The following is a 25,033-nucleotide window of genomic DNA, read 5'->3' as shown; positions in this document are numbered from 1 at the left end:
ATCATGAGTGATTACACTTTTTAGTAATAAAGTGAATTTTTCAGACTGGAAACATGCCATTGGTGGTAGAGCACTTGCTACCAAGGGGGGATCCTAAGTTTAAACTTCAGTACTACTGAGAAAAAAAATACTGTTTTTACTCTTCAACACTTCTAGTAGCTCTCTATGCCTGAGTTACATTTTAATTATTTATTTTAATAGTTTGTGAGCAATTTGAAATGTAAAAGTTTACAGATAGTAAATACTTAATGTTTGTACCCCAGAATTAAAAAACATTAACTTTAAAAGTATTTAGCCAGGCATCAGTAACACATGCCTATAAACCTAGCTACTCTGGAGGCTGAGATATGAGGATTGTAAAAGTTCATAAGAGTCTTATCTTCAATTAACCACCAAAAAGCCAGAAGTGGAGCTGTGACTCAAGCGGTAGAGCACTAGTCTTAAGCAAAAATGCTGGGAGAGTGCCCAGACTCTGAGTTCAACCCCAAGAATTGACACACACACACACACACACACACACACACACACACACACAACACACACTTAGTGCACCAAGAACTTTGTCTTTTTTTTTTTTTTTTTTTTTTTTGCCAGTCCTGGGGCTTGGACTCAGTGCCTGAGCACTGTCCCTGGCTTCTTTTTGCTCAAGGCTAGCACTGTGCCACTTGAGCCACAGCGCCACTTCTGGCCGTTTTCTGTATATGTGGTGCTGGGGAATTGAACCCAGAGCCTCATGTATATGAGGCAAGCACTCTTGCCACTAGGCCATATCCCCAGCCCCTGTCTTTTTTGTAACTTTCGGCAAAGAATATAACTCAAAACATTTTTCAAGCTCCACTGAAAAACTTGTTGATGGCATGTATTCAGGCTCCTTCTGAAATGGCTGTGGAATGTATTGTTGATTCTGCCTCTGTCTTTTGTTGCTATTTGTCCATCAGAGCAGAGCAGAGAAGCAGAAGAAACTCTGGAGGTCATAGTGTAGGCATTAAAGCAACTTAGTTTTTCAAGGATTTATCATAAGTTACTTATGGCAGTACAGGAAGAAAAGATCCAAGAAAAACAGTAGAAATTTCTACCTGTTGAATTACCTTTTCTTTACTTTCAAAATGTGATGTAGTCATTGATTTGCTTTGATAAACAGTTATCGAAGGCCTAACATTTGCCAGACATAGCTGGTGATACATTTTCTTCTCTCAAGTTGTTTATACTCTCCAACAGTAGCAAACTTGTAGGTAAATAAGATATAGTATATTAAAATCAGCAATTGAAGTACATATAAAGGAGTGAGTCTACAGAAAGAGGGGATCCATTTGTAGTTTTATGAATTATTTAGTTTATGCTTGAGACTTTAATATATTAAATTAACTTATTAAATATACTAAATTAACAACAGGCTCTGTTTGTTCCACATACATTTTTTTCTAAGTCCTAGCTTGTATAATCAGTCTCTGGCTACAATGACTTTAAGAGTCACTGGTCACCCAAAATGTTTATGGTCAGCAGTCTTGAGTCCATGTTGTCACGGCCACTGGGGACATTGTGTAGTGTCCTTTGGTTTTCCTTAATTTGAATATTGTCCTTTTGAATTTTCTCACTTACCACACATGTTAGCTTCTATTGGAGCCCAGCCTAGTGACAATGTTTATGATAAACCCTTTAAGGGCTGTTGCCCGCCATGACAAATTTGAGTGATTCTTCACCTCCCAGTTAGGACATCCCTCAGCCACCTTCGTTTGTCACATCTTTGTCACTTTTGTATCCCATCAAACCCTTCACAGTTCACTTTCTGTATATTTTGCACACATTTTTATGTAAGAACTGATAATATATATTTTCATATGTATATTTTTTCATGTATGTACTGAACACACATGTATATAGATGTACATGTTTGCTCATATGTAAGAATAATGGCCTTCAACATTTATGTCAATTATATCTATTATATCTCTCTTCCTATTGTAACAGCATTTAGTCAGATTACAATATTGATAAATAATTGCCAAACTCAGAAATTAAATGACTTTAATAAATCCAGTAAAGTCAGTATGTTCATGCTGTTATTAATTCACAGTATTCTTTTATACAAGTTGAAACATTAGTTTACATATGCTTGCATTCTTTATATAGTTTTTCAACTCCAATATTTAAGTAAATTACAGTGACATAAATCTCTTTTGCTTTAAATACTACACAAAATCAGATCATTTCTTTATATATGAGAGTTTAATGTTTGACTTACCCAAGAAGATTATGTGACTTGTGTTAGAGACTTTAGGTTTTGTTACGTGTTCATATGTGTGTTACCCACTCTTCTGATTGACAGGTGGCTGGCAGTGTGGAAGGGAAAAGGAAGTTATGGGGAACTGCATATACATATTTATAGAAAGTCCGTGGACTTTGGAGTCAGATCTACTGCTTAGAAGGTTCTAAGAATTCAGCAAATGATTTATATTCTCTTTCTTTATTAGTTTCCTTGGCCATAAAATGGGGTTAATATCTGCTTTAAGTGCCAAGATAAAATTAAATACTGGCCATAAAGCATCTCTTGCAGTCTTTAACACAAAGTACGTGCTTGAGATATAGTTTAGAATATTTGTGAGGTATAATGTATGTCACAGAGTAAATATATTAAAAATGTTCTGAATTTTTCAACTTTGAATGTTCTAATTAACTCTCACATGTGTCTCATTTCTAATATTTTCTCTTTCTTATACCTTTGTCTCACACATATCCCTAGTGTTAGTTTTGAACATTTTGGTTTCCCTTTCATCTTAGCCTATTATATGTTTTCCAATTTCAGGCAAAAAATGGGATCCAAGAAATGGAGTGTTGCTCTCTAGAATCTGACTGGATCTATTTCCATCCTGATGCTTCTGGAAGAATAGTACATGTTGGCCCTAATCAGGTCAAGTGAGTAATTTCATTACCATTTTAAAGTTAAAAGTAGCTTTTGGTAGCATTTGTTGACATCTTTATTTTTGCCTGCTATTTTAATTTTGGGAAGAGTTAAAAGGTACTTCCTATAAGACTGACATCTAGAAAACCTAACTCTATTCTTTGAGCTTCATCATTACTGTTTGTAAGTATTACCTATGTTTAAGTTCCTTGTTAGATTAAGTGTGAGGGAAAGAGTATTACAAGTTAGATTTCCTCATCAGGTCTTAATTCTCCCGGCTTAATATAAAAAGGTAAAGCAAGTTTGTTCTTGTTCTGAAAGCCTTAACACAGTAATAGATTGTTTTTGGTTTTTATTCTTTGAGCACATCTCGGGCAAGTTGACTTCTCCCTGGTTTGGAATGTTTTTCTCTGACACTACAGTTCTGAATATTTTCCTCCTTCTCTCTCCTTTTCAGTAGTCTTACATGTTCTTCTTCTTCTACTCGGATTTCCACTGTTACATAATGGACTTCTCCTTTTCACTCAGTAGTCCTTTCTGCTTAATTCTAGTTATTTCTAAATACTAGTTTTTCATAACTCTATTAATCATAGTTATTCATAATTCATATTCTAGTCATTCATAAATACACACACAGAAATCATATACTAGTACAAACATTTTACCTAGGCTCATGCCAGAAATCTGGAATCTTTCTTGATATCTTCCTTAACCTTGTCTCTAAGTGGTATGCATGCATTTGAATATCCATATGCATTCTCTTTCTCACCTTTATACGTTCACATACCCAAACCATATGCCATATATCCTATTAATCCAATTTATTTTACTTCAAATATTTCATAAGTCTGACTGTTTCTGGCCTTAGCCACTGCAATAATTTTGATCAAACCTCCTCTGTTACAATATAGACCACAATGTAGACTACTTACAGGGCTGTTAGAATCTACTCTTGCATATAAGGAAAATGAAAAGATTTCATGAAATAAGCATATTAACTTTTAGGAAACATCTTAAACTGTGGTTTAGCTTCAGTAAGCATTACTTTTAATGGTGTTTTTTTGTTTTGCTTTGTTTTGTTTTGTTTTTTTGCCATTCCTGGCGCTTGAACTCAGAGCCTAAGCACTGTCCCTGGCTTCCTTTTGCTCAAGGCCAGCACTCTACCACTTGAGCCACAGTGCTACTTCTGGCTTTTTCTGTTTATGTAGTGCTGAGGAATTGAACCCAGGGCTTCATGCATGCATGCAAGCAAGCACTCTACCACTAAGCCACATTTCTGGCCCCTTAATGTTTTGGTTTTTTTTAAATACCATACCACCCATATTAGTTTGACTATTAAAAGTCCACAAGCCCTGGTTGTGATTAAGTTTAAAAGAAAGAAACTATGATCCACAAAAGGGATATGTTTTTTGCTAGGTTTCAAGTGATAGACCTGTTTAGGCTAAGTGTGGTAGCCTACACTTTTAATCCCAGCTACTCAAGAAACAAATCAGAAAGGCTGGTTCAAGGCCAGTCTAGGCAAAAGGTTAGACCCATTTCAACAAATGATTCTAGCAATATGAGAGGAATAGGTAGGAGGATCATGATCTGATGCTGGTCCCAGGCAAAAAATTAAAACAAAAAGGTCTGAGAGCATGTCTCAAATGGTATAAAGCAAGGCTCTAAGCTGATTTCAAACCTGTCTCTACAAAAAGTAGGAAATATAAGAACTTTTAAATATTAGTGCAAATGAAGATATCTGAGTGATTCAAAACATCCAGTTTCTTTGTCTCTGGCTGGTGTCCAGCTATCCCTGGTTACAGTAGCTACGCCTACTTGCTGCTGTTCTCTTTGCATGCAAGACTTGGAATTTCAAGATCTTTGTGCTTTTAGCTGTGCGCTGGTGGCTCTTACCTGTCAGAAGGCTGAGATTTGAAGAACACGGTTCAAAGCCAGCCTGGACAGGAAAGCCTGTGAGACTTTTTTTTGTTTTATTTTATTTTATTTTTGACAGTCACTTAACAATGTATTTTATTTTATTTTATTTTATTTATTTTTTGGGGGGATACAGGGTGACATTTATTTTCACTTGACTAGTTGATTCACTTGTGTCCTGTCTGTCCTACATAAGTATCTCTTCAATTTTTTCATACTAAGTGAAGTGAGCCAGACCCAAAGAAACATGGACTCTATGGTCCCTCATAGGGAATAATTAGCACAGCTTTAGGCTAGTCACAGCAGAAGATCACAAGAGCCTAATAGCTATGACCCTATGAATGTATAAGATAATGCTAAGTGAAATGAACTCCATGTTATGGAAACGAGTGTTATATCACTGTTGTAACTACTTTCAACGTGCCATGTGAAACCGTAGCTTCTATTGTTGATGATCCTCTTGTATCCCCTTCCTGTGGTTGTACCTGCACTATCACTGTATCTTATCTGAGTACATTGGAAATTGTATATACTGGTATTAGAACTAGGAAACTGAAAGGGAATACCAAAATCAAGAGACACAGTATAAAAAGACAAATGACTACAAAAGCAATACTTGCAAAACTGTTTGGTGTAAACCAACTGAACAACTCATGGGGAAGAGGGAAAGGGGGAGGGGAGGGGGGAATGAGGGAGGAGGTAGCAAAGAGTACAAGAAATGTATCCAATGCCTAATGTATGAAACTGTAACCTCTCTGTACATCACTTTGACAATAAATAAGAAAAGAAAAAAGAAAAAATATCGAAGAGACTTCTTTTTGTTTGTTTTTTGCTAGTCCTGGTGCTTGAATTCAGGGCCTGGGCACTGTCCTTGAGCTCTTTTTGCTCAAGACTAGCACTCTTATCACTTGAGCCACAGTACCACTTCCAGCTTTTTCGTGTATGTGGTACTGAGAATCGAACCCAGGCCTTCGTTCATACTAGGCAAACACTCTACACTATGCCAAACTCCTGGCCTGGGAGTCTCTTATCTCCAGTTAACCACCAGAAGAAAACTAGAAGTGGCACTGTGGCGCAAACTGATAGAATACTAGCTTTGAGCTGAAGAGCTCAGGAACAGTGGCCAGGCCCAGAGTTCAAGCCCTACAACTGACCAAAAAAAAAAAAAATGTGTGTGTGTGTATATGTATATATGTACACACACATATATACACACATATATATACCATTGTGCTTTTGAAACTTGTTAATGATATGAATTGATTTGTGTAGATGATAAGCAAACTTTTTTAAATTTTTTTGAATTTTATTGTCAAACTGATATACAGAGCAGTTACAGTTTCATACGTTAGGCATTGGATACATTTCTTGTACTGTTTGTTTGTTCATTTTACTTAGCATCATCTTTTGTGTTCATAAGGGTATAGCTATTGGGCTCTTGTGATCCTCTGCTGTGACTAGCCTAAAGCTGTGCTAATTATTCCCTATGAGGGAGGCAATAGAGTCCATGTTTCTTTGGGTCTGGCTCACTTCACTTAGTATAATTTTTTCCAAGTCCTTCCATTTCCTTACAAATGGGGCAATGTCATTCTTTCTGATAGAGGCATACAATTCCATTGTGTATATGTACCACATTTTCCTGATCCATTCATCTACTGAGGGGCATCTGGGTTGGTTCCAAATTCTAGCTATGACAAATTGTGCTGTGATGAACATTGTTGTGCTGGTGGCTTTAGTGTGTTCTTGTTTGTGGTCTTTTGGGTAGATGCCCAGAAGTGGGGCTGCTGGGTCATAGGGAGCTCTATGCTTAGCCTTCTGAGGAATCTCCATACTGCTTTCCAGAGTGGCTGAACCAGTTTACATTCCCACCAACAATGAAGTAGGGTTCCCTTTTGGCCACATCCTCTCCAACATTTATTCTTGTTAATTTTCTTGATATAGGACATTCTTACTGGGGTGAGATGGAATCTCAATGTTGTTTTGATTTGCATTTCTTTTATGGCCAGTGATATAGAGCACTTTTTCATGTCTCTTGGCCATTCTCATTTCCTCATCAGGGAAGTCTCTTTTTAAGTCTTTAGCCCACTTTTTGAGGGGGCTTTGGTTCTTGGCGGTTTTGTTTTGGAGGAAGGTAATTTTTTGCCTTTTTTTTTTTTTTTTTTTGGCCAGTCCTGGGCCTTGGACTCAGGGCCTGAGCACTGTCCCTGGCTTCTTCCCGCTCAAGGCTAGCACTCTGCCACTTGAGCCACAGCGCCGCTTCTGGCCGTTTTTCTGTATATGTGGTGCTGGGGAATCGAACCTAGGGCCTCGTGTATCCAAGGCAGGCACTCTTGCCACTAGGCCATATCCCCAGCCCGAGGAAGGTAATTTTTTTAGTTCTGCATGTATTTTAAATATGAGGCCTTTGTCTGTTGTATGGTGGTAAAGATCTTTTCCCAATCTGTGGGCTTTCTGTTTATCTTGCGAGCTATGTCCTTTGCCCTACAGAAGCTCTGCAGTTTGATGCAGTCCCATTTGTCCATCCTTTCTTTAATTTTTCACATTTCTGGGTCTTTATTAAGTAAGTTCCATCCTGTGCCAAGGAGGCCAAGTGTTTCTTCTACTACTTCCTTTAGTGTTTTTAGGGTATATGTTTTAATTTTGAGGTCTTTGATCCATTTGGAATTGATTTTGGTGCAGGGTGATATATAAGGATCTAGTTTTAGTTCGTTGCATGTGTTGAACCAGTTTTGCCAGCACCATTTGTTAAAGAGGCTGTCTTTCTTCCATCCTATTTTTTTAGCTCCTTTATCAAAGATTAAGTAGGCATAGTTCTGTGGGTTCATTTCTGGGTCTTCAGTTCTGTTCCATTAGTCTTCAGGCCTGTTCCAGTGCCAATACCAAGCTGTTTTTATTACTATAGCTGTATAATACAGCTTGAAGTTGGGTATTGTAATTCCTCCAGCACTGTTCTTTCTGCTTAGGATTGTTTCTGCTATTCTGGGTCTTTTATTGTTCCATATAAATTTCTGGATTGCTTCCTCTATTTCATTAAAAAAATTGTGTTGGGATATTAATGGGTATAAACAAACTGTTTTCTTTCTTTGCTATTACAGGTTAATCAGGAGAAAAGAACTGTTGTTACTATAATTTTTATTGAGTTTCATATCAGTAGTTCAACTTTAATGCTGGTGTTTTGAACTCTTTAATTCCTAGAATTCTTTTTTTCTTTTCAGAATTCTAAAACTAAGTGAAATAGAAAATAATAGTTCTCAACATCAGATTTCTGAAGATTTTGTCATTTGGGCCAATAGGGAAAACAAAGTAAGTCAGGAATACATTAAAATCCTTTGTATATAACTGTTTGCAATATGCAAATACATGTAGCCTTTGAATATTACTGAAAATAGAGCTACAAGGTCTATTCATTTTGTCTGCATGAACAGCTAGTCTTATCTCCATGTACATGTGAAATTTGGAGAGAGCAGATTATCCTGTTTACCTTTTGTTTATTTCATTTCCCATTTAGGTTTCTACTTAAGGTTTTTATTAAGTAACCTTTGGTTTTGATTAGTTGTGAAAACCTAGAGTTAGTCAGGGTATCTATTAAATCTTTTAAAACCATATAACATGCTCTAACTCCAGGTGCCATTTTTCCTTTAGTGTATAAACTAAGACTATGAAAAAAATGATGGGAAAGGAAAATTTCAAAACAGATCTATTTTGTTTTATGTATTCTATTAAAGCAAAAGTTTGTTTTGCTTATTCTAGTATGCTTTCCATTTCAAACCTTTACTGAAAGTATTTTTTGCTACCTAAAGACCAAAAATCTGGTATAGACTTTGCACAAGTGAAAAAAGAATTGTGACCAAAGGGCTGGTTAGTTTTACCAAATTATTAATACCATTTTTACTATACTAATGCCAATTTTACCTTTTACTGCATACACTCTCTTTTTTATTTCTCTCCTATGACAGAATAAAAACTTAGTTACTGTCACAGCTTCTGGACGGATAGTGAAAAAAAAAGTTAACCTGCTGGATGACGACCCAGAGCAAGAGGTATTGTTAATTGGACTGACGATGACAAACTAAAGCAGTATATACTGCATGGTGAATTTCCAATACTGCTGCTGAGGCCCTACGGGCTGAAAGTGTGCCCTGTTTGACCAGTGCAGCCCCACTCTGCTCTCTTTTCTTATTGGAATTATTTATAAGGTTTTATTTGCAGAAAAATTCATAAGGTCAAAATCATTTAAAAACATAGTTTGTTGTTTTATTGGTGAGTATATATTTTTAAGGAAAATTGCTTAATAGAAAATTCTTGAGTTGCATCTTTTATGCTTTTGAGAATCACAGTTCAAAGCCAGCCTGGACTGAAAAGTTTGTGAGACTCTTTACCTCTAATTAACCACCAAAAGGCCAGTAGTGGAACTAGTGACTCAAGTCATAGAGCACCGTCCTCGAGTTAAAAAGCTAAAAGACAGCACTCAGGCCCTGTGTTCAAGCCCCCCTGTATTGGGGTGGAGGAACATTTGAGAAAAACATACCAAAAGTAGTATGAATATGGAAGTGGTGAGGTTCAGGTAGCAACAAAAATAGAACTGTTCTATATCATAAGATTAGGAAACAAAATCTTCCAGCTTTTAAAGGAAAAGTTGGACGGGAGTTCTACTTTTAAAGTAGACACTCGGGCAAAAAGTCACCTTTTGAAATTTGACTATGCTCAGGCATGGTTGTATATACATAGTTGTACATAATTCTAGCACTCAAGGGGCTGAGGTATGAGGATTGTGAGTTCAAGGCCTGTATAGCCTGAGCTAAATACCTTGATAAAATGTATGCTGGAAGGGGTTAAGAAAGGAGGGATAAATTTGACCATGGTAGAATTAAGGGAAAAAGATAAATAAAATAAAAAGGAAACCCAGGTAATATCTGTGTGTGTGTGTGTGTGTGTGTGTGTGTGTGTGTATATATATATATATATATATATATATATATATATATATATATATATATATATAAAATAAATAAAATAAAAATAAAAAATAAAAATATATATATATAAATATTTTTTTATTTTTTATTTTTTTGGCCAGTCGGGCCTGAGCACCATCCCTGGCTTCTTCAGCGCTCAAGGCTAGCACTCTGCCACCTGAGCCACAGCGCCCCTTCTGGCCATTTTCCATATATGTGGTGCTGGGGAATGGAACCGAGAGCTTCATGTGTAGGAGGCAAGCACTCTTGCCACTAGGCCATATTCCCAGCCCCTCTCTGTATATTTTTATGTTGTAAGATTGTGGAGTCGGAAAATATAAGTGGATTAAAAATATAAGTGGATTAAAATATAAGTGGGTTAAATATAAGTGGAGCAATTTGTTGACTTATAAGTGAAAGATAATAAGTTCATGGTGAGTAAGAAAACTTAGTATGAGCTTGGCAGTCGTGGCTCATGCCTGTGATTGTAGCTACTCAGGAGGCTGAGATCTGAGGATCAGGGTTCAAAGTCAGCCAGGACAGAAAAGCCCATGAGACTAATCTTCAGTTAACCACCAAAAGGCTGAAAGTAGAGCTGAGATTCAATTGATAGTTTATCAACCTTGAGTGGAAAAGCTCCAGGACTATGCCCAGGTCCTAAGTTCAGCGCCAGGACTGGCACCAGAAAAGAAAACTTAATAATTCAGTATGACCAGTTTGTTTATTTAGTGCTGGGGATTGAATCTGAGACCTCACAGTTTCTAGACAAGCCTTCTACCACTTGATCCACACTCTAGCCCTACTGTATCTACCTTAAATGTTAACATTAGGCTCTCAGCTAAAATGTTCCCTTCTTGGCCCATCCCTAACTGGTTGGGCAGTGATCTGGTTCCCTACTGAGGCTTTTGGAGGCTCAGAATTTTTCCCTAGAAACCCATGTTGTTGTTGTTGTTGTTGTTGTTGTTGTTGTTGTTCTCTCTTTCTGTTTACTATAACAAGCCCCTCCTCTGTGGGTAGGATTTTAGTTCCTAATATTCCCTTTCAAGTCTAAGCAGCCATTTTATTTTCACTAAGGAACCAAAAGGAAAAAACAGAAAGGATAGCAAATAGAGTATAACTAGTATTCCTGGGGTCATCAGTCCTTGCTGAAATGAAGTTGTTCTAGTTTGAGAAAAAAATTTTAAACTAGTACTAAGGTTTCAACTCAGTGCCTCCCACTTTGTTTTTGGTTGGTTGTTTTTGGGAAATGGTGTCTAGAGAACTTTTGGGGGGGGGCTGGTCTCAAACCACAATCCTTCAGAAATTTGCCTCCTGAATAGCTAGGAATACAAGAACAAGCCACAGATTCCGGAGTTTAGATCTTAGCTTCATATGTGTGTTGTTTTTTTTTTTCTGGGACTCCATCAACATACTTCAGAGGTAGCAAATGGATACTTATTTTGAATTTGAAGAAACTGATTTGCTAAATCTGAGGACTGGTCCTTTTTAAGCATATAGATAAGACTTCTACAGAATTTCACCCTTTAATTCTTCCTTATGCAATATTTTTGTGAGAGATAGAGTAGTTAAAGTTTAAATGTAGGACTATTCCTGCTCATTAATTACATTTGCTCCTTCTTCCTTCTGCCATATTCATCTGTACCCAAGACTTTCAAAATTGTGGACTATGAAGATGAGTTGGATTTGCTTTCTGTGGTAGCTGTTACTCAAATAGATGCTGAGGGAAAAGCTCACCTGGATTTCCACTGTAATGAATATGGAACTTTACTTAAAAGCATTCCATTAGTGGAGTCGTGGGATGTGGTGAGTAGAAGCCATGGGATACAGTTGTAAGATTTTCCTTATGAGCACTGTTTATTACCGAGTGTTCACAGTAGTCTGGCCTCCCGCTGTGTCAGTGACCACATGAAAGAAGTTATTGTCCCTCTCTTGGCACAAAGGGTCATAACTTCTTTCCTGTGACTTGAAGATAAAAATGATGTGGCTTCCTTACACATGTAAGGATTTTTCTCACAATTATAAGTTTGGTAACATTTAAAAAGTAAAATTATAATGTAATGAACCCCCACAGGTATTTAGAGACAATATCTAAGTACATTGGGTTTCCAGGCAGCACTTGGAAACATTTTACTGTTTTTCCAAATATGGTAGAATATAAAAGCTATAAGGAACAGCAAGCAGATATTCTAACATTGGTTGTTCCATGCAGAACTTGAAATGCATAACAACTTGCACTTGGTTACATAGGGAAATAGGTATTAGCAGTGTTAACAATTAAATCTGAGTTCATAGTTCATCTTATTCTCTATCTTTTGTACTGTTCTTTTTTTGTTAGTAATCTGCACACCCACAAATAATGAAAAATAAATCTGGCACCTCTTTGCCTCTGAATGCATATTTGAAGATCCCAGCATAGATGCTGTGACAGTTGAGTGTCACTGCAGGGAATATGGTTCTGTGAAAAGGAAATTTCATATGACTGTGTTTTTATTACAGACCTATAGCCATGAAGTCTACTTTGACAGAGACTTGGTACTACATATAGAACAGAAACCCAACCGGGTCTTCAGTTTGTATGTTTATCAGATGATATGTGATCCTGGGGAAGAAGAAGAAGAAGCAGAAGCAGAGGAAGAAATCCTAAATAGAACTTGTTCAAAAGAATGAGATAATTGTAACTTATCAAACTTTTAGCCAGACACCCCAGCAGCTGCTTATTATGTGCATAGCACATTCTGCAGTATTTTTTAAAAAAGGTATTGTGTTAATTCAAATGATTAAAACAAAGAACTACATTTCATGTAAATTTTTTTTAGACTGCTGTCCCAAGAGATGTAGCATTTTGAAGCTTTTATTTAGTAGACATTTATGTATTTATAAGACACTGGAGATCAGAGAAGGACAGTTGTTGAGTATTATAAATGCAGAGGTATTTAACATAGTTCTTAAAAGATGATGTGGGATTTTGATTGGCAGTATCAGGATAGAGGCAAAAATAAAAATATAAAAGACACAGAAATTGTTTGTCCTCGGGCTGGGAATATGGCCTAGTGGCAAGAGTGCTTGCCTTGTATATATGAAGCCCTGGGTTCGATTCCTCTGCAACACATATAGAGAAAAAGCCAGAAGTGGCACTGTGGCTCAAGTGGCAGAGTGCTATCCTTGAGCAAAAAGAAGCCAGGGACAGTGCTTAAGCCCTGAGTCCAAGCCCCAGGACTGGCCAAAAAAAAAAAGTTTATCCTCTATACTATCCTTTCTTAAGAATGAGATATCTTATGAAAGCATACTTTGAGCCAAAAATATGTTATAGGTTTTTTTAAAAAAAGAAATCGTGGCATGTATATATGTTGTATATTTGTATGTAGTATCAAGAACTGATTCTAGTTTCCAGTTTTTCCTTTCACTGTTTTAGCCCCTTTGATGTTCCCATTGAGTGTTTGTGTTTCTAGTATAGATGTATGTGAAATATTCCAAGCAAACCTTAAATAAACTTTTTTATCAAATATGTAGCCTGTTTAGTTCTTTAATATATCTAAAGAAGTTATTCTTACCCACCATTTCATTTACTTAGGTTGTGAGTCTGTTCAGGCCATATTTTTATAGCTATGTGAGAAAATAAAGGTACTCTGACCTCTACCAGTTTATTTCTTCACTGTAGAAAAATCAGTAAAGTGCCATTGTAATGACTACAAAGCAGTAGAATAGTTACACTGTGCTAGATACTGCCCAAACTTTGGGTTAGACAAAAATAAATAAATATATAAATATATATTATATTATATATTTATATATAAATATATAAATATATTTATATATTATGTATAATATATAAATATATATACATATATAAATATGTATATATATATATATATATACCATCCTGCCTAGTGAATTTATACCTTGAAAACCAAGTCCAAGAAGAAGAGTACAATGCAGAGAAAAGAAAGGAAATGATTTTGTGTGGGCTACAGAGCAGGTTCTACTTTGTAATAGCAATTGCTCTCTACTTCAATAGTATTTGGAATAGGATATCTTTTTATTTCAGTCTTAGCCAAGATTTTTTTCTTTTATGTTGATTATTGAGTTTCTCTTCTTTTAAGTCATCCCTTTATTTTGGTGAAATGGAACTCATCTACTTAGAAAGGCATTTTGCAAATATCAGAGATGTGTCGATGTGATTCTTCTGGGTATGATGTGACTACGTGGAAATTCCTTAATGTGGCTGGGGCACTAGTGGCTCACACTTTGAATCCTAGCTACTTAGGTGGCTGAGATCCAAGGGTCAAGGTTCAAAGGTAACCTAAACAGAAAAGTTAGTGAAAATCTTATCTTTGACCAGCAAAGGGCTGGAAGTGAGGGTGTGGCAAAAGTGGTAGAGCACTAGCCTTGAGCCAAAAATAAAAACCAGGAGAGCGTGATGCCTTAAGTTCAAAAGAACTCTGGCACAAAAGAAGAGAAAAGAAAAAAGGAAAGAAATTCCTAATGTGTCAATCGCTGTTGCTAAAATCAAAGTGGACCAAGGTCAAATGCCACATTAGCAGGTAGGAAATGAACTTAGTATCAAAAGAAATTAGGGAGTTATAGGCAAGTAGTGTTACATACTAAAAGGATATGCTGTGATTGCTTAGTTTCAGACAGTTGTATCAGTATAAGAGAATGTAAGCTGTATTATTAACAGGATGGTTTATTTTTTTGAAAGATCCCAAAGATAAAAAAGAAGACATTAAGATGCCATGAATAGCAGAAGACAACACTACACATTTCCCAGAAAGTATGTGCTTTCCAATGTCCCAGAATTATATAACTACTTGTTCTACCACTCAACAGGCAGGTAAGAGTGGTGGTTAATACTCTTCTGTTCTGTCTCAGTGATGACTAGCTATGTGCCTACTAACTTCACAGATGGTAATGAAAGGTACAGAACAAAACATTACCGAGTATTTAATTCAAGGCTAAGTTTGTAGCTTCTATCAGAAAGTACACACACAAGAAGTTATTTCTGCATTTAGCTCATATCAATGTAACAAGCTAATTTTTTTTAACTTTCTGTCAGTATTTTCTACAACTCTGAAAAAAGTTTGTCAAAGGTACTGGTTGAATTAATTAATTGTCTATTTAAACAGGCATTCTACATTTTTCTTCCAATTGGATATTTGATGCCATATATATATATATATATATATCCTTTTTTAAAAATCAGAAACTGTTAGAAATGAGGAAATTAATAAGACTTATGGATGTTGATTTGTTGAGGTTTCCACAGCTGAAAGTACAGAGATGGGAAACACTTCTAGATTTATCTGAAAACCTATGTCAAATTTTCCCCAAAACTCCAATAAATAGCATTCTGACATAATATTGAATACTCATGAAGGTGTTTAGCAAGAGTGAAGTTTTTGTTTTCCTTTATGGTTGAAGATTGAGCCTACTTCCTGCATGCTAGATAAACATTCTTACCGCTGACCCATGTTTTTGTTGTTGTTGTTGTTTTGCTATAAGGGTTATTGAAGATCCAAATTTTGGACAGAGTTTGGATAAGACATGATGTATATATAATTTAACAGAAAAGATACTTCTCTTTTAACAATTCAAAGTTATTTAGAAATGGTACTTACTTTTGTAGAAACAGAAACACCAGTATTAATTATTCAGTGTAATTTGGCTTCCATTTCAATGATTTTTATATTTTCTCCTTCCTATGTTTACAAATACATATGACCTATCTTTTAGAAATCTAGAGAAAATTTAGGAGCTAATTTCTAGTCCATGTGTTGTTATCGAATCTGTCTTACAGAAAAAATAATAATGTATTTTAGGCAAGTAATATATAATTGGAATATGCCAACTGAGGATCTTTCCCAAAATTTTAAACATTCAGCAATGTTGAAAGAATTTTGTACTGAATAAGTACCAAACCCACCATGTGGATTGAACATTTTATTTACTTTATTACTTACCTATTCGGCTTCCCAATGCATTTAAAAATAAATGGCCATGATCAGTATACTTCCCACTAATACATTAGCATACATATTTATTTGGCTTTCAATCTTGTATTTACAAACAATGAAAGCCACATTTTTTAAGTTTATTTTTATTTTTATTTTTGCCAGTAATGGGGCTTGTACTGGGGGCCTAGCACTGTCCCTGAGCTCTTTTGCTCAAGGCTAGTGCACTACCACTTTGAGCCACAGCACCACTTTTAATTTCTGAGTGGTTAATTGGAGATAAGAATCTCATGGAGATTTTTCTGCCTGGGCTGGCAAAAGCCACAAATTTCAAGCATAAACTTGCCGAGCTTTAGAAATGTTCAATCTGTACTCTTCAAAATCTGTGTTGTCAATCAAAGTAATCTAAATAATGGAAAAATACTAACAGATTTAGAGGATGAGAAAGTTTCTGTAACAATGTGTGGAAGTCAAAAGCTTTTTTTGTTTGTTTTAAATTCAGGGGCAATACAGCATGGTAGAGTATCAGGCTTTACACATCCCCACAAGACATAGAGCTGATGAGGATACCACTTAACTGGGTAAACCCCTCCAGACATAAGCTGATCAATTTTGTCATCAAGGGAATATTACACACTCCTAGTCAAAGAGGATCTAATTGTTACCTTCTCTTACCAAGTACAGCTGGTACAAAGCAAGGAATCCCAGCACATACCTCATATTTTAATATGAGACTAGATAAGATAATGTGGAATTCTTCTTAGGTTTTTATCCCTCAGCAGACCCATGCTTCATACCTTTCTCAGTCCATTTCTATTTGAGTCTATTGCTATGTGTGGCCAGTCTTCTCATTTCTCCTTAATGGGAGAAATCTTGATGTATGCTAACTGTTCTAGCTCTCAAATATGGCCCTTTGTTCTACTTTTTAAATGGTGCAAAAGATAAAACAATATTGTCGAAATGTCAGTAAGTATGAAAGTAGAACAAAACCTCTGGAAGTTGTATTAGGAAGGAGGAGTCAAGAGAGTGATGGCAGATATTGACTGGAATATATTCTATAAATGAGTGGAAATGTCATAGTGAAATCCCCCCTTGTATAACTAATATATGCTAATAAAAAAGACAAAATTAATCGGCAGGCTATGAGTGCTCTCCAGGAACCTTCAGAGGTTGCATTCCTACAAGAGCCTAATTTTGTTTACTTCTAAACATCATTTCACAAGATGGTGTATTACTGTAATTACATAATTTAATTATTACATTAAAATTTGAAAGTTAAGAAAAGCTTAGCTTTTTTATGAGATTGAATACTTTGAAAAGACTTGCTAAAATTGGGACACTATAAACTGCTGCCAAATAAAGTATGGGTGAAAGAGATTGATAGGGGCCTTAGCTTCAATCTTCCCAACGCAGAAATAGCATAACCTGAGGCAAAAGCTTATATAGGCTCCCTCCTTGGTACAGTGAAGTCTCACAGAACAGAACTAAGGGCCTATGAATGAAGCAGATTAACAAGGAAGTCCAGTGTGAGGGTGTGCTATCAGGTTAGCTAACACTAAGTGCAATTCAGTGCTTACTCTCTCAGGAACAAATCTCTAGCAACTGCCTCATTTCAGCATGAGTAGGATGGGCTCTGGAGAAAAATTACCTAGTGCTTCTCAACCTTTTGTGTCATAAACTCTTTCTGCAAGAAGACTGGTGGACAGTGCTAATTTCAATGCATTTAAAAAATTAAAACATAGGCTATAAAGGATACTGGTAAGGAGAACTGAGAAGGAGTTATTCACATTTTTAAATGAAAATAAACTGACAACATTAACATTATTATTGATTCACTAATAAGATCAAATTGCACATCTCACTAATTACTACTAATAATTACTGTTACTTTGAAAAGTCCTGAGTATACATGATAAACTAAGATATCTATGCTGATCCAAATGCCACATAAATATATCAGTGGTACTGAACACCATTGGCTCATGCCTGTAATCCTAGCTACTTAGAAGGCTGAGATCTGAAGATCTGGTTCAAAGCCAACTCTGGCAGGCTTTGAGACTCAGCCAACCAGTCCATGAGATTCTTCCTTCCAATTAACCACAAAAAAAAAAGCTGGTAGTAGAACTGTGGCTCAGCCTTGAGCACAAAAGCTTAGGTCCTGAGATCAACACTCAGCACCATATACATATACATACACATATACAGTGGTAACAAGATCATAGATACAGTGAATAGAGTTGCATATACTTGGAAAAATGGTTAAGTTTCATTTCATGTGAGAACCCTAACAAGCCCAAAACTGTCCTAACAAAGATTAGCAAGAGGTAACCCCATTTCTTAAATTTAATTGTATTGTCAAGGTTATATTCAGAGGGGTTATGGTCGCATATGTAAGGTAATAAGTACATTTCTTTTTTTTTTTTTCTAGAGCTGAGGACTGAACTCTGGGCCTTGCGCTTGCCAGGCAGGCGCTCTTCCACTGAGCTAAATTCCCACCCCTATGAGTACATTTCTTGTCAAACATTGTTACTCCCTCTCTCATTTTTCTTCCACTTTCCCTCTCCCACATTCCATTCCCCCCAAGTTGTCTTGTGAGTATCACTGTTGCATTGGTTCACCCTTTATCCTTTGTCTCACGATTTTGTTGTTCTTCTTCCCGTCCCCAAATCAAATAAATGTATATATATGACACAGGGTACCAAAATCAAACACAGTGACAACAAGGGATAAACCAAAGGAAAAAAATGAAAGAAAAATAAATAACTTCACACAATGCATTAAAAACAACAAAGAAAAACCTCTTGTTTCTACACCATGGAGTTCATTTCGATTAGCATCATCTTATATTGTCATATGTACATAGATATTTAGCTATTGTGATCCTCTGGTAGGACTATCCTAGACATATAATAATTATTACCAATGAGGGAAACCATACAGCCTATGTTTATTTGGGTCTGGCTTACTTCATTTAATGTGATTATTTTCCCAAGACTTTCCATTTCCTTAGGAATGAGGTAATGTCATTCTTCCTGATGGAAGCATAGAATTCCATTGTGTATATAAACCACAATTTCTTTTTTTTTAAGGGAATTTATTGAGTTTATTTGTTTTTGTTTGTGTTGCCAGTCCTGGGGCGTGAACTCAGGGCCTGAGCACTGTCCTTGGCTTCTTTTTTTTTTTTTTTGCTCAAGGCTAGCACTCTGCCAGTTGAGCCACAGTGCCACTTCCGGCTTTTTTCTATATCTGTGGTGCTGAGGAATCGAACCCAGGGCTTCATGTATATGAGGTGAACACTTTACCAATAGGCCATATTCCCAGACCCTAAACCACAATTTCTTGATCCATTCGTCTAATGAGGGGTATCTGGGTTGCCTCCATATCTTAGCTATGGTAAATAATGCTGTAATGAACATGATTGTGCTGTGGCTTTAGTATGGCCTTGTTTTTGGTCATTTGGGCAAATGCCAAGATGTAGGATTGCTGGGTCATAGGAGAGCTCCATGTTTAGTCTTCTAAGGAACCTCCATACTGTAGTAGCGTTCCTTTTTGGCCACATCCCTGCCAGCATTTGTTGTTATTAGATTTCTTTCTTTTTTTAAAAATTTATTGTCAAAGTGATGTACAGAGGGGTTACAGTTTCATACGTAAGGCAATGACTACATTTCTTATCCAACTTGTTACCTCCTCCCTCATTTTCCTCCCACCTTCCCCCTCCTCATTTCCCTCCCCCCTCCCCATGAGTTGTACAGTTGGTTTACAGTATATAGTTTTGTAAGTATTACTGTTGCATTGGCTCATCTTTTATTTGTTGTCTCTCCATTTTGATGTTCCCTTTACCTTCCCTAGTTCCAATAAATGTATATACTATACCCAGGGCACCAAAATCAGTTACAGTGACATCAGGGGTAAAACCCTGGGGAAGAAAGAAAAAAGAAAAAGGCATATTTTCACAAGATATGTTGAAAATAACAACAACAGTGATAAACCACTTATTTCCATAACTTGGAGTTCATTTCACTTGGCATCATCTTATGTAGTCATATGTACTCGATAATGGCTATTCTAACTGGGGTGAGGTGGAATCATAATGTTTTGATTTGCATTTCTTTTATAGCCAGAGATGTTGAGCATTTCTTCACATGTCTATTAGCTATTCTTATTTCCTCTTCAGAGAAGTCTCTCTTTAAGTCTTTAGCCCACTTGTTAATGTGGTGGTTGTTTCTTTGAAGATTTGTTTTGGGGGGTTTGGTTTTTTGAGCTCTAAGTATATTTTAGATATGAGTCCCTTGTCTGTTGTTTGGCTAGTGAGGATCTTCTCTCCATCTGTGTGCTAGTTATCTTGCTGTGTAGCCACATTTTTAACCCTTGTGAATTGTCTGCTTTCACAGCAGGTAAATGACAAATTGGAGTCACTTGTTCCAAACAACTTCCTGTTGTCTATAACCTGAAGATCTAGGCATGGATTGAACATATGAATTATAGAAGCCAAGTTAAATTATTTTGAAACAAAACATGAAGCCCTGAGTTCGATTCCTCAGCACCAGATATATAGCAAAAGCCGGAAGTGGTGCTGTGGCTCAAGTGGCAGAGTGTTAGCCTTGAGCAAAAAGAAGCCAGGGACAGTGCTCAGACCCTGGGTTCAAGCCCCAGGACTGGCAAAAACAAAACAGAAAAAAAAAAAAGAGCTTTACCTGTGAATATAAATTATAATCTAGTTTTCCCAAGACCTAGTGAAAACTGTCTATTCTATTTGCAGGTAAACTTTATTCAGTTAAATATCCACCCATTAAGAAAGCCTGGCCTATATGCACAGTGTGTGTGTGTGTGTGTGTGTGTGTGTGTGTGTGTGTGTGTGTGTGTGTGTGTTGGCTCTAGAGCTTGACCTTAGGCCTGGGCGTTGAGGTCCTGAGTGTTTTTTACTCAAGGATAGTGCTTTACCACTTCAGTCACAACTCCACTTTGGCTTTTCTGTGGTTACCTGAAAAAAAGTCTCACAGGCTTTCCTTTGTAAACTGGCTTTGAACTGTGACCCTCAGATCTCAGTCTTCTATGTAGCTAGGACTACCTACAGGCATGAGCCACTGGCACCCAGCTTCAGAGTTGTTTGTACATACATGATTCTTTCATATTTCAAGAAGGCCCTGAGTTCTGTGAGACAAAATTCTGGAAATGTATTTCTGAGCCATTTCTGAACACCTTTTAAAAAATGCATCAGTGGCCAAGAAGATGATAATTAGAAAACTTATCCCTGTTATTACAAAGCCAACTAGAAAGCTTCCAATAAAACTTCTCCAAGGTAAAACTATGCTTTTGGCTCCTAGTTAATTGTACAGCCCAGTTCCTTATATAACATAATGTTCTATCGAAATAGCCCAATGTACTTATAAAATGTAGCATATAGTAGGAAAACCTGACTATGAGAAAAAGTTCCAGGGCATTCCTTTCCTTGCTAATGCTCTGACTTTATCCTAGAGTCTAAACTAGAAATCAGTGCTTTTAATTTTCTCTGTCAACAGTTGTTCCAAGTTGTTTTCTTATTCTATTATTGACCTCTGGCATTTGGGGCCTTGTGGAACTGGGCAGCCACCTTACCCAGAGTTGACTAATTCCTAGCAATAGCTATTTGTGTGCTGGTCTTTGATATACCTCCTAGGATGAAAGTGTGTGTTTCTCATTAACGTGGGTTTGACTTTGTTCTTTTAAAACAGTAATTCTCCCTTTATTTCATTAAGGAGCCTTTGACCACTTCCTGGGCTTGGCTGGCATCATGAATCATTGTGTCAGCTGTGAGTCACTGTATCTTGGGACAACTTTTCTTTGTGTCAGTGTTGAAGATTGACCCCAGGACCTCAGCATACTAGGAAAGTGCTCTATACCCCAAGTGACCTATACTCAAGCCTGGGCATGACTTTCTGATCCACAAATTTCTTATCTAGCAGAAGAAAGGAATGGAAAGTATGACTTCATCTTATTCCCTTTGTCTTTGATTTTTTTTCTCATCTTATACATTCTTCCATTCATAATATGTTCTAAGAAGGTGTGTTAGTTAGCTTCCTGTCACTGTTACAATTACCTAAAGACTTAGGAGAGATTTATTTTGCATCATAACTTTAGAGGTTTCATTCCATGATCATGTGGCTTTATTGTTTTGGGGGCACTGTGAGGTAGAACTTCATCGTGGGAAGCATGTGGTAGAATAAAGCTGTTCACCTCATGGTAGCCAGAAAGGAGAAAGAGACAGAGAATAAGGAAGAGAAAGATGGAGGAAGAAAGTGAGGTAAGGAGGGAGGGAGAGAGGAGAGACAAAGAAGAGAGGAGAGAGACAGAGATAAAGACAGAGAGAGAGACAGAGACAGACAGAGAGACAGACAGAGAGAGAGGAGACCACAGATAAGATATAGCCTTCTAGTACATGCCCACACTGGCCTAGTTCCTTCAAGTAGATTGTGTCTATTACAGTTCAATTATTAACTCATCAATGGGTTAGCACACTGGTAAGATAATATTCCCAAGGCCCATCTAGTGTGTTAATATTAGAGACCAAGCCTGAATTTAAGTGGACATTCAAGGCACATTTTAAATCTCTAACACAAGAGAAGGCATGGCTAACTGGCATGGAACTAGGGAAGTAGTAATATCAGGCCAGAGGATTTTTTTTTCACTTGTATTTAGCATGATTCTTCAGGAGGGCCACACAAATGTTTTCATTAAAGACAGTGTAATAAATAGAATCTTTTCAGACATGTAAACAGAATTAAGAGATCCCCAACAAAATTAGTGAAGACCAAGAAAGGCAACTGCAGGAAGCCTAGACCTATGTGGGGACATGACGTTGCAATGCCTCTCTTAGAGGTGTAGCTGTAGAAGAGAGGACACCAGACAAAACCATGCTCTGACAAAGAGGGCACTGTGGGATTCATAGGCAGACCTGTCTTCCATTTCTACCCTGTGTCTTCCTTCTTTTTCTTTCTTTTTGTTTTCCAGAGTCTCAGTACATAGGGCAGGCTAGCCAGGAGCTAGTTGGTCTTCTGACTCAAGCCCCTCTTAAGTACAAGGATTACAGAAGTATATCATCTCAAATCAGGCCTGTCTATCAGCCAAACACAATTAGAAACAAAATGACAAGGAAAGTTGTAGACTTCATGCTCCTAAGTCCCAGGTAAGGTCAGAGGTGGAGAATGAAGGGACAAGCAAGCAGTAGCCGACACACTGCCAGCACTTGAAGCTCTTCAAAATAGTTCACTTAACTGGGAGAGAGAGAGAGAAGGAAGGGTGACAGTGTCCAAAAAGAAATGTACTCATTACCTGATTTATGAAACTATAACCCCTCTGCTATCACCTTTATAAACAACAATAAAAACAGTTTACTTATCTTACAAAGCAAAACACTTTGCACACCTTATCATTCCCTTGTTTATAGCGTAGGTGGATGACCTCCAGAGCATCCAGTAACTCCTCACATTACACATGGGATTTGGATTCCCCTCCCCACCCACAGCCTGTCTCCTTACATGTTAGTCTATGTTTCTGTCAGCGATAACAAAAATCTGCATCAATATGTACATGTTTTTAGCATCCCAGCTCTTTAGGTAGGTCATCTTGTTCAATCCTTCCCACGGCATATACAAACAAGTCACTTAGCATTACTGGCTGCTTAGCATCTAGTTTGATTAAGTGCTCTGTGTGTGTGTCCTGGGGCTTAAACTCACAGCCTGGGCATTGTCCTTGGGCCTTTTTCTTCTCTATCAAAGCTAGCACTCTACTACTTGAGCCACAATTGCCACAATTGCACTTCCAGCTTTTTGCTGGTTAATTGAAGATAAGAATCTCATGGACTTTCCTGCCCAGGAGGGCTTCTAAACATGATCCTCAGATCTCAGCCTCCTGAATAGCTAGGTTTACAGACATAAGCCACTGGTTCCTGGTTGATTGAGTACATTTGACAAACTGCTTACTATTTCCTGAGAGAAACTTACATTACTGAACAATTGTTTTTTTAGAAGTTATCAACACTAAGCCACAACAGTAGTTATTGATAGTTTCACTCAAGTAACAGGCTTTTTAAAAATCGAAGTTAAGAACTCAAAGGATAACATTAGGTGTTACAGTTGACACTCTATTTAGCTGATATATTCAATACAGTTGAACATCACCTATCCTATTTGGCTATCTCTCGGGTGTTTGGACCCTAGAATCTTAGAGTTTCTCCTCAGCTGCTGCTGTAAACCAAAATCAACTCTCAAGACCAGGCACAGTGATACACACTTGTAATGTCAGTATGCAACGGACAAAAGCAGGAGTATTGTGAGTTCAAGGTCAGCTTGGGCTTCATAGTAAGATATTGCTTCAAAAATAACATCAACTCAAAAGCAGACTAAGGTGTTAGGGGATGAAAAGAAACAAAAATTAGATACCTTTAGGGAAAAGAACAATGATTTTTCATTACAGAATAGCTGGCTAAAGGTCACAGAGAAAAACTGGAATAAAACTGAACAGAAACATTTTTAGTAGTCAAAAACAAAGGGCTGAGAATGTGGCTTAACGATAGAGTGCTTGCCTAGCATGTATGAAGTCCTGGGCTCAATTCCTCAGCACCACATAAAAAGAAAAAGCCAGAAGTAGTGCTGTGGCTTAAGTGGTAGAATACTAGCCTTGAGCAAAAAGAAGCCACAGACAGTGCTCATGCCCTGAGCTGAAGCCCTTGGACTGGCAAAAACAAAAACCAACTGGGAGATTCAGTGAACATTTGCATGTATTCCTATGGGCCTGTGCTTGCCTGGTGCAGTCTATTCTGTGTCCTAGGGAGCTGACCTGTGTAAGCTACATCAGGGCTCTTTGACTTCAAATGAACTTCTGCTTAGAAACTGGGAGAGCCCTGGCAGGAGATGGGAGGAGAGGAAGGTAAGGCTGTACTATTTATTCCCCTTCTCAGTTTTTCCTCTTATGGGGTCCCTGCAAGCAAGGCTTGTCAGACTGCCTCTTCCAGTTTTCTCTTTTAAATTCCAGGAACCTCCGCCCCTCTAAGCTTGGGGCACTGCATGACCCTTGTGGTCTCTCACCATACCTTACCCCCAACAATCCTGGACATTGTTAAAGTATCCAGTTACAATATGTAATCTGTTTCCTACCAGAGTCCTGATCAACATATCAATGTCACATTACATGTTGAGTCAGCACTATATGCCAATGAAGGATAAAATAAGATGGATATTTTCAATTTAGAAAGTAGAGACAGATTATTCTATGACATCTTGAGAGGGGATGCAGAGGTTTGAATGGGGTGGGGGTGAGGTGGAGAATAGATTGGAACATGT

At 37.3% G+C, this 25,033-nt stretch overlaps 1 protein-coding gene across 1 annotated transcript in view; it reads left to right on the top strand.

Annotated features, from left to right (window-relative positions):
- The window catches only part of Dcaf17 (DDB1 and CUL4 associated factor 17), a 41,881-nt gene extending 29,090 nt beyond the window's left edge, over positions 1-12,791 (top strand). Inside the window, exons 10-14 of the mRNA XM_048345749.1 lie at positions 2,804-2,913; positions 8,029-8,116; positions 8,770-8,853; positions 11,416-11,571; positions 12,265-12,791. Of these exons, the coding sequence (XP_048201706.1) occupies positions 2,804-2,913; positions 8,029-8,116; positions 8,770-8,853; positions 11,416-11,571; positions 12,265-12,435 (609 nt within the window). The 3' untranslated portion in view covers positions 12,436-12,791. The remainder of the gene's footprint in view (positions 1-2,803; positions 2,914-8,028; positions 8,117-8,769; positions 8,854-11,415; positions 11,572-12,264) is intronic.
- Positions 12,792-25,033: the final 12,242 nt, after the last annotated feature.

Source organism: Perognathus longimembris, chromosome 4 (assembly GCF_023159225.1).
Source record: "Perognathus longimembris pacificus isolate PPM17 chromosome 4, ASM2315922v1, whole genome shotgun sequence".
Taxonomy (NCBI): Eukaryota; Metazoa; Chordata; class Mammalia; order Rodentia; family Heteromyidae; genus Perognathus; species Perognathus longimembris.
This window is presented reverse-complemented; position numbering and strand designations above follow the sequence as displayed.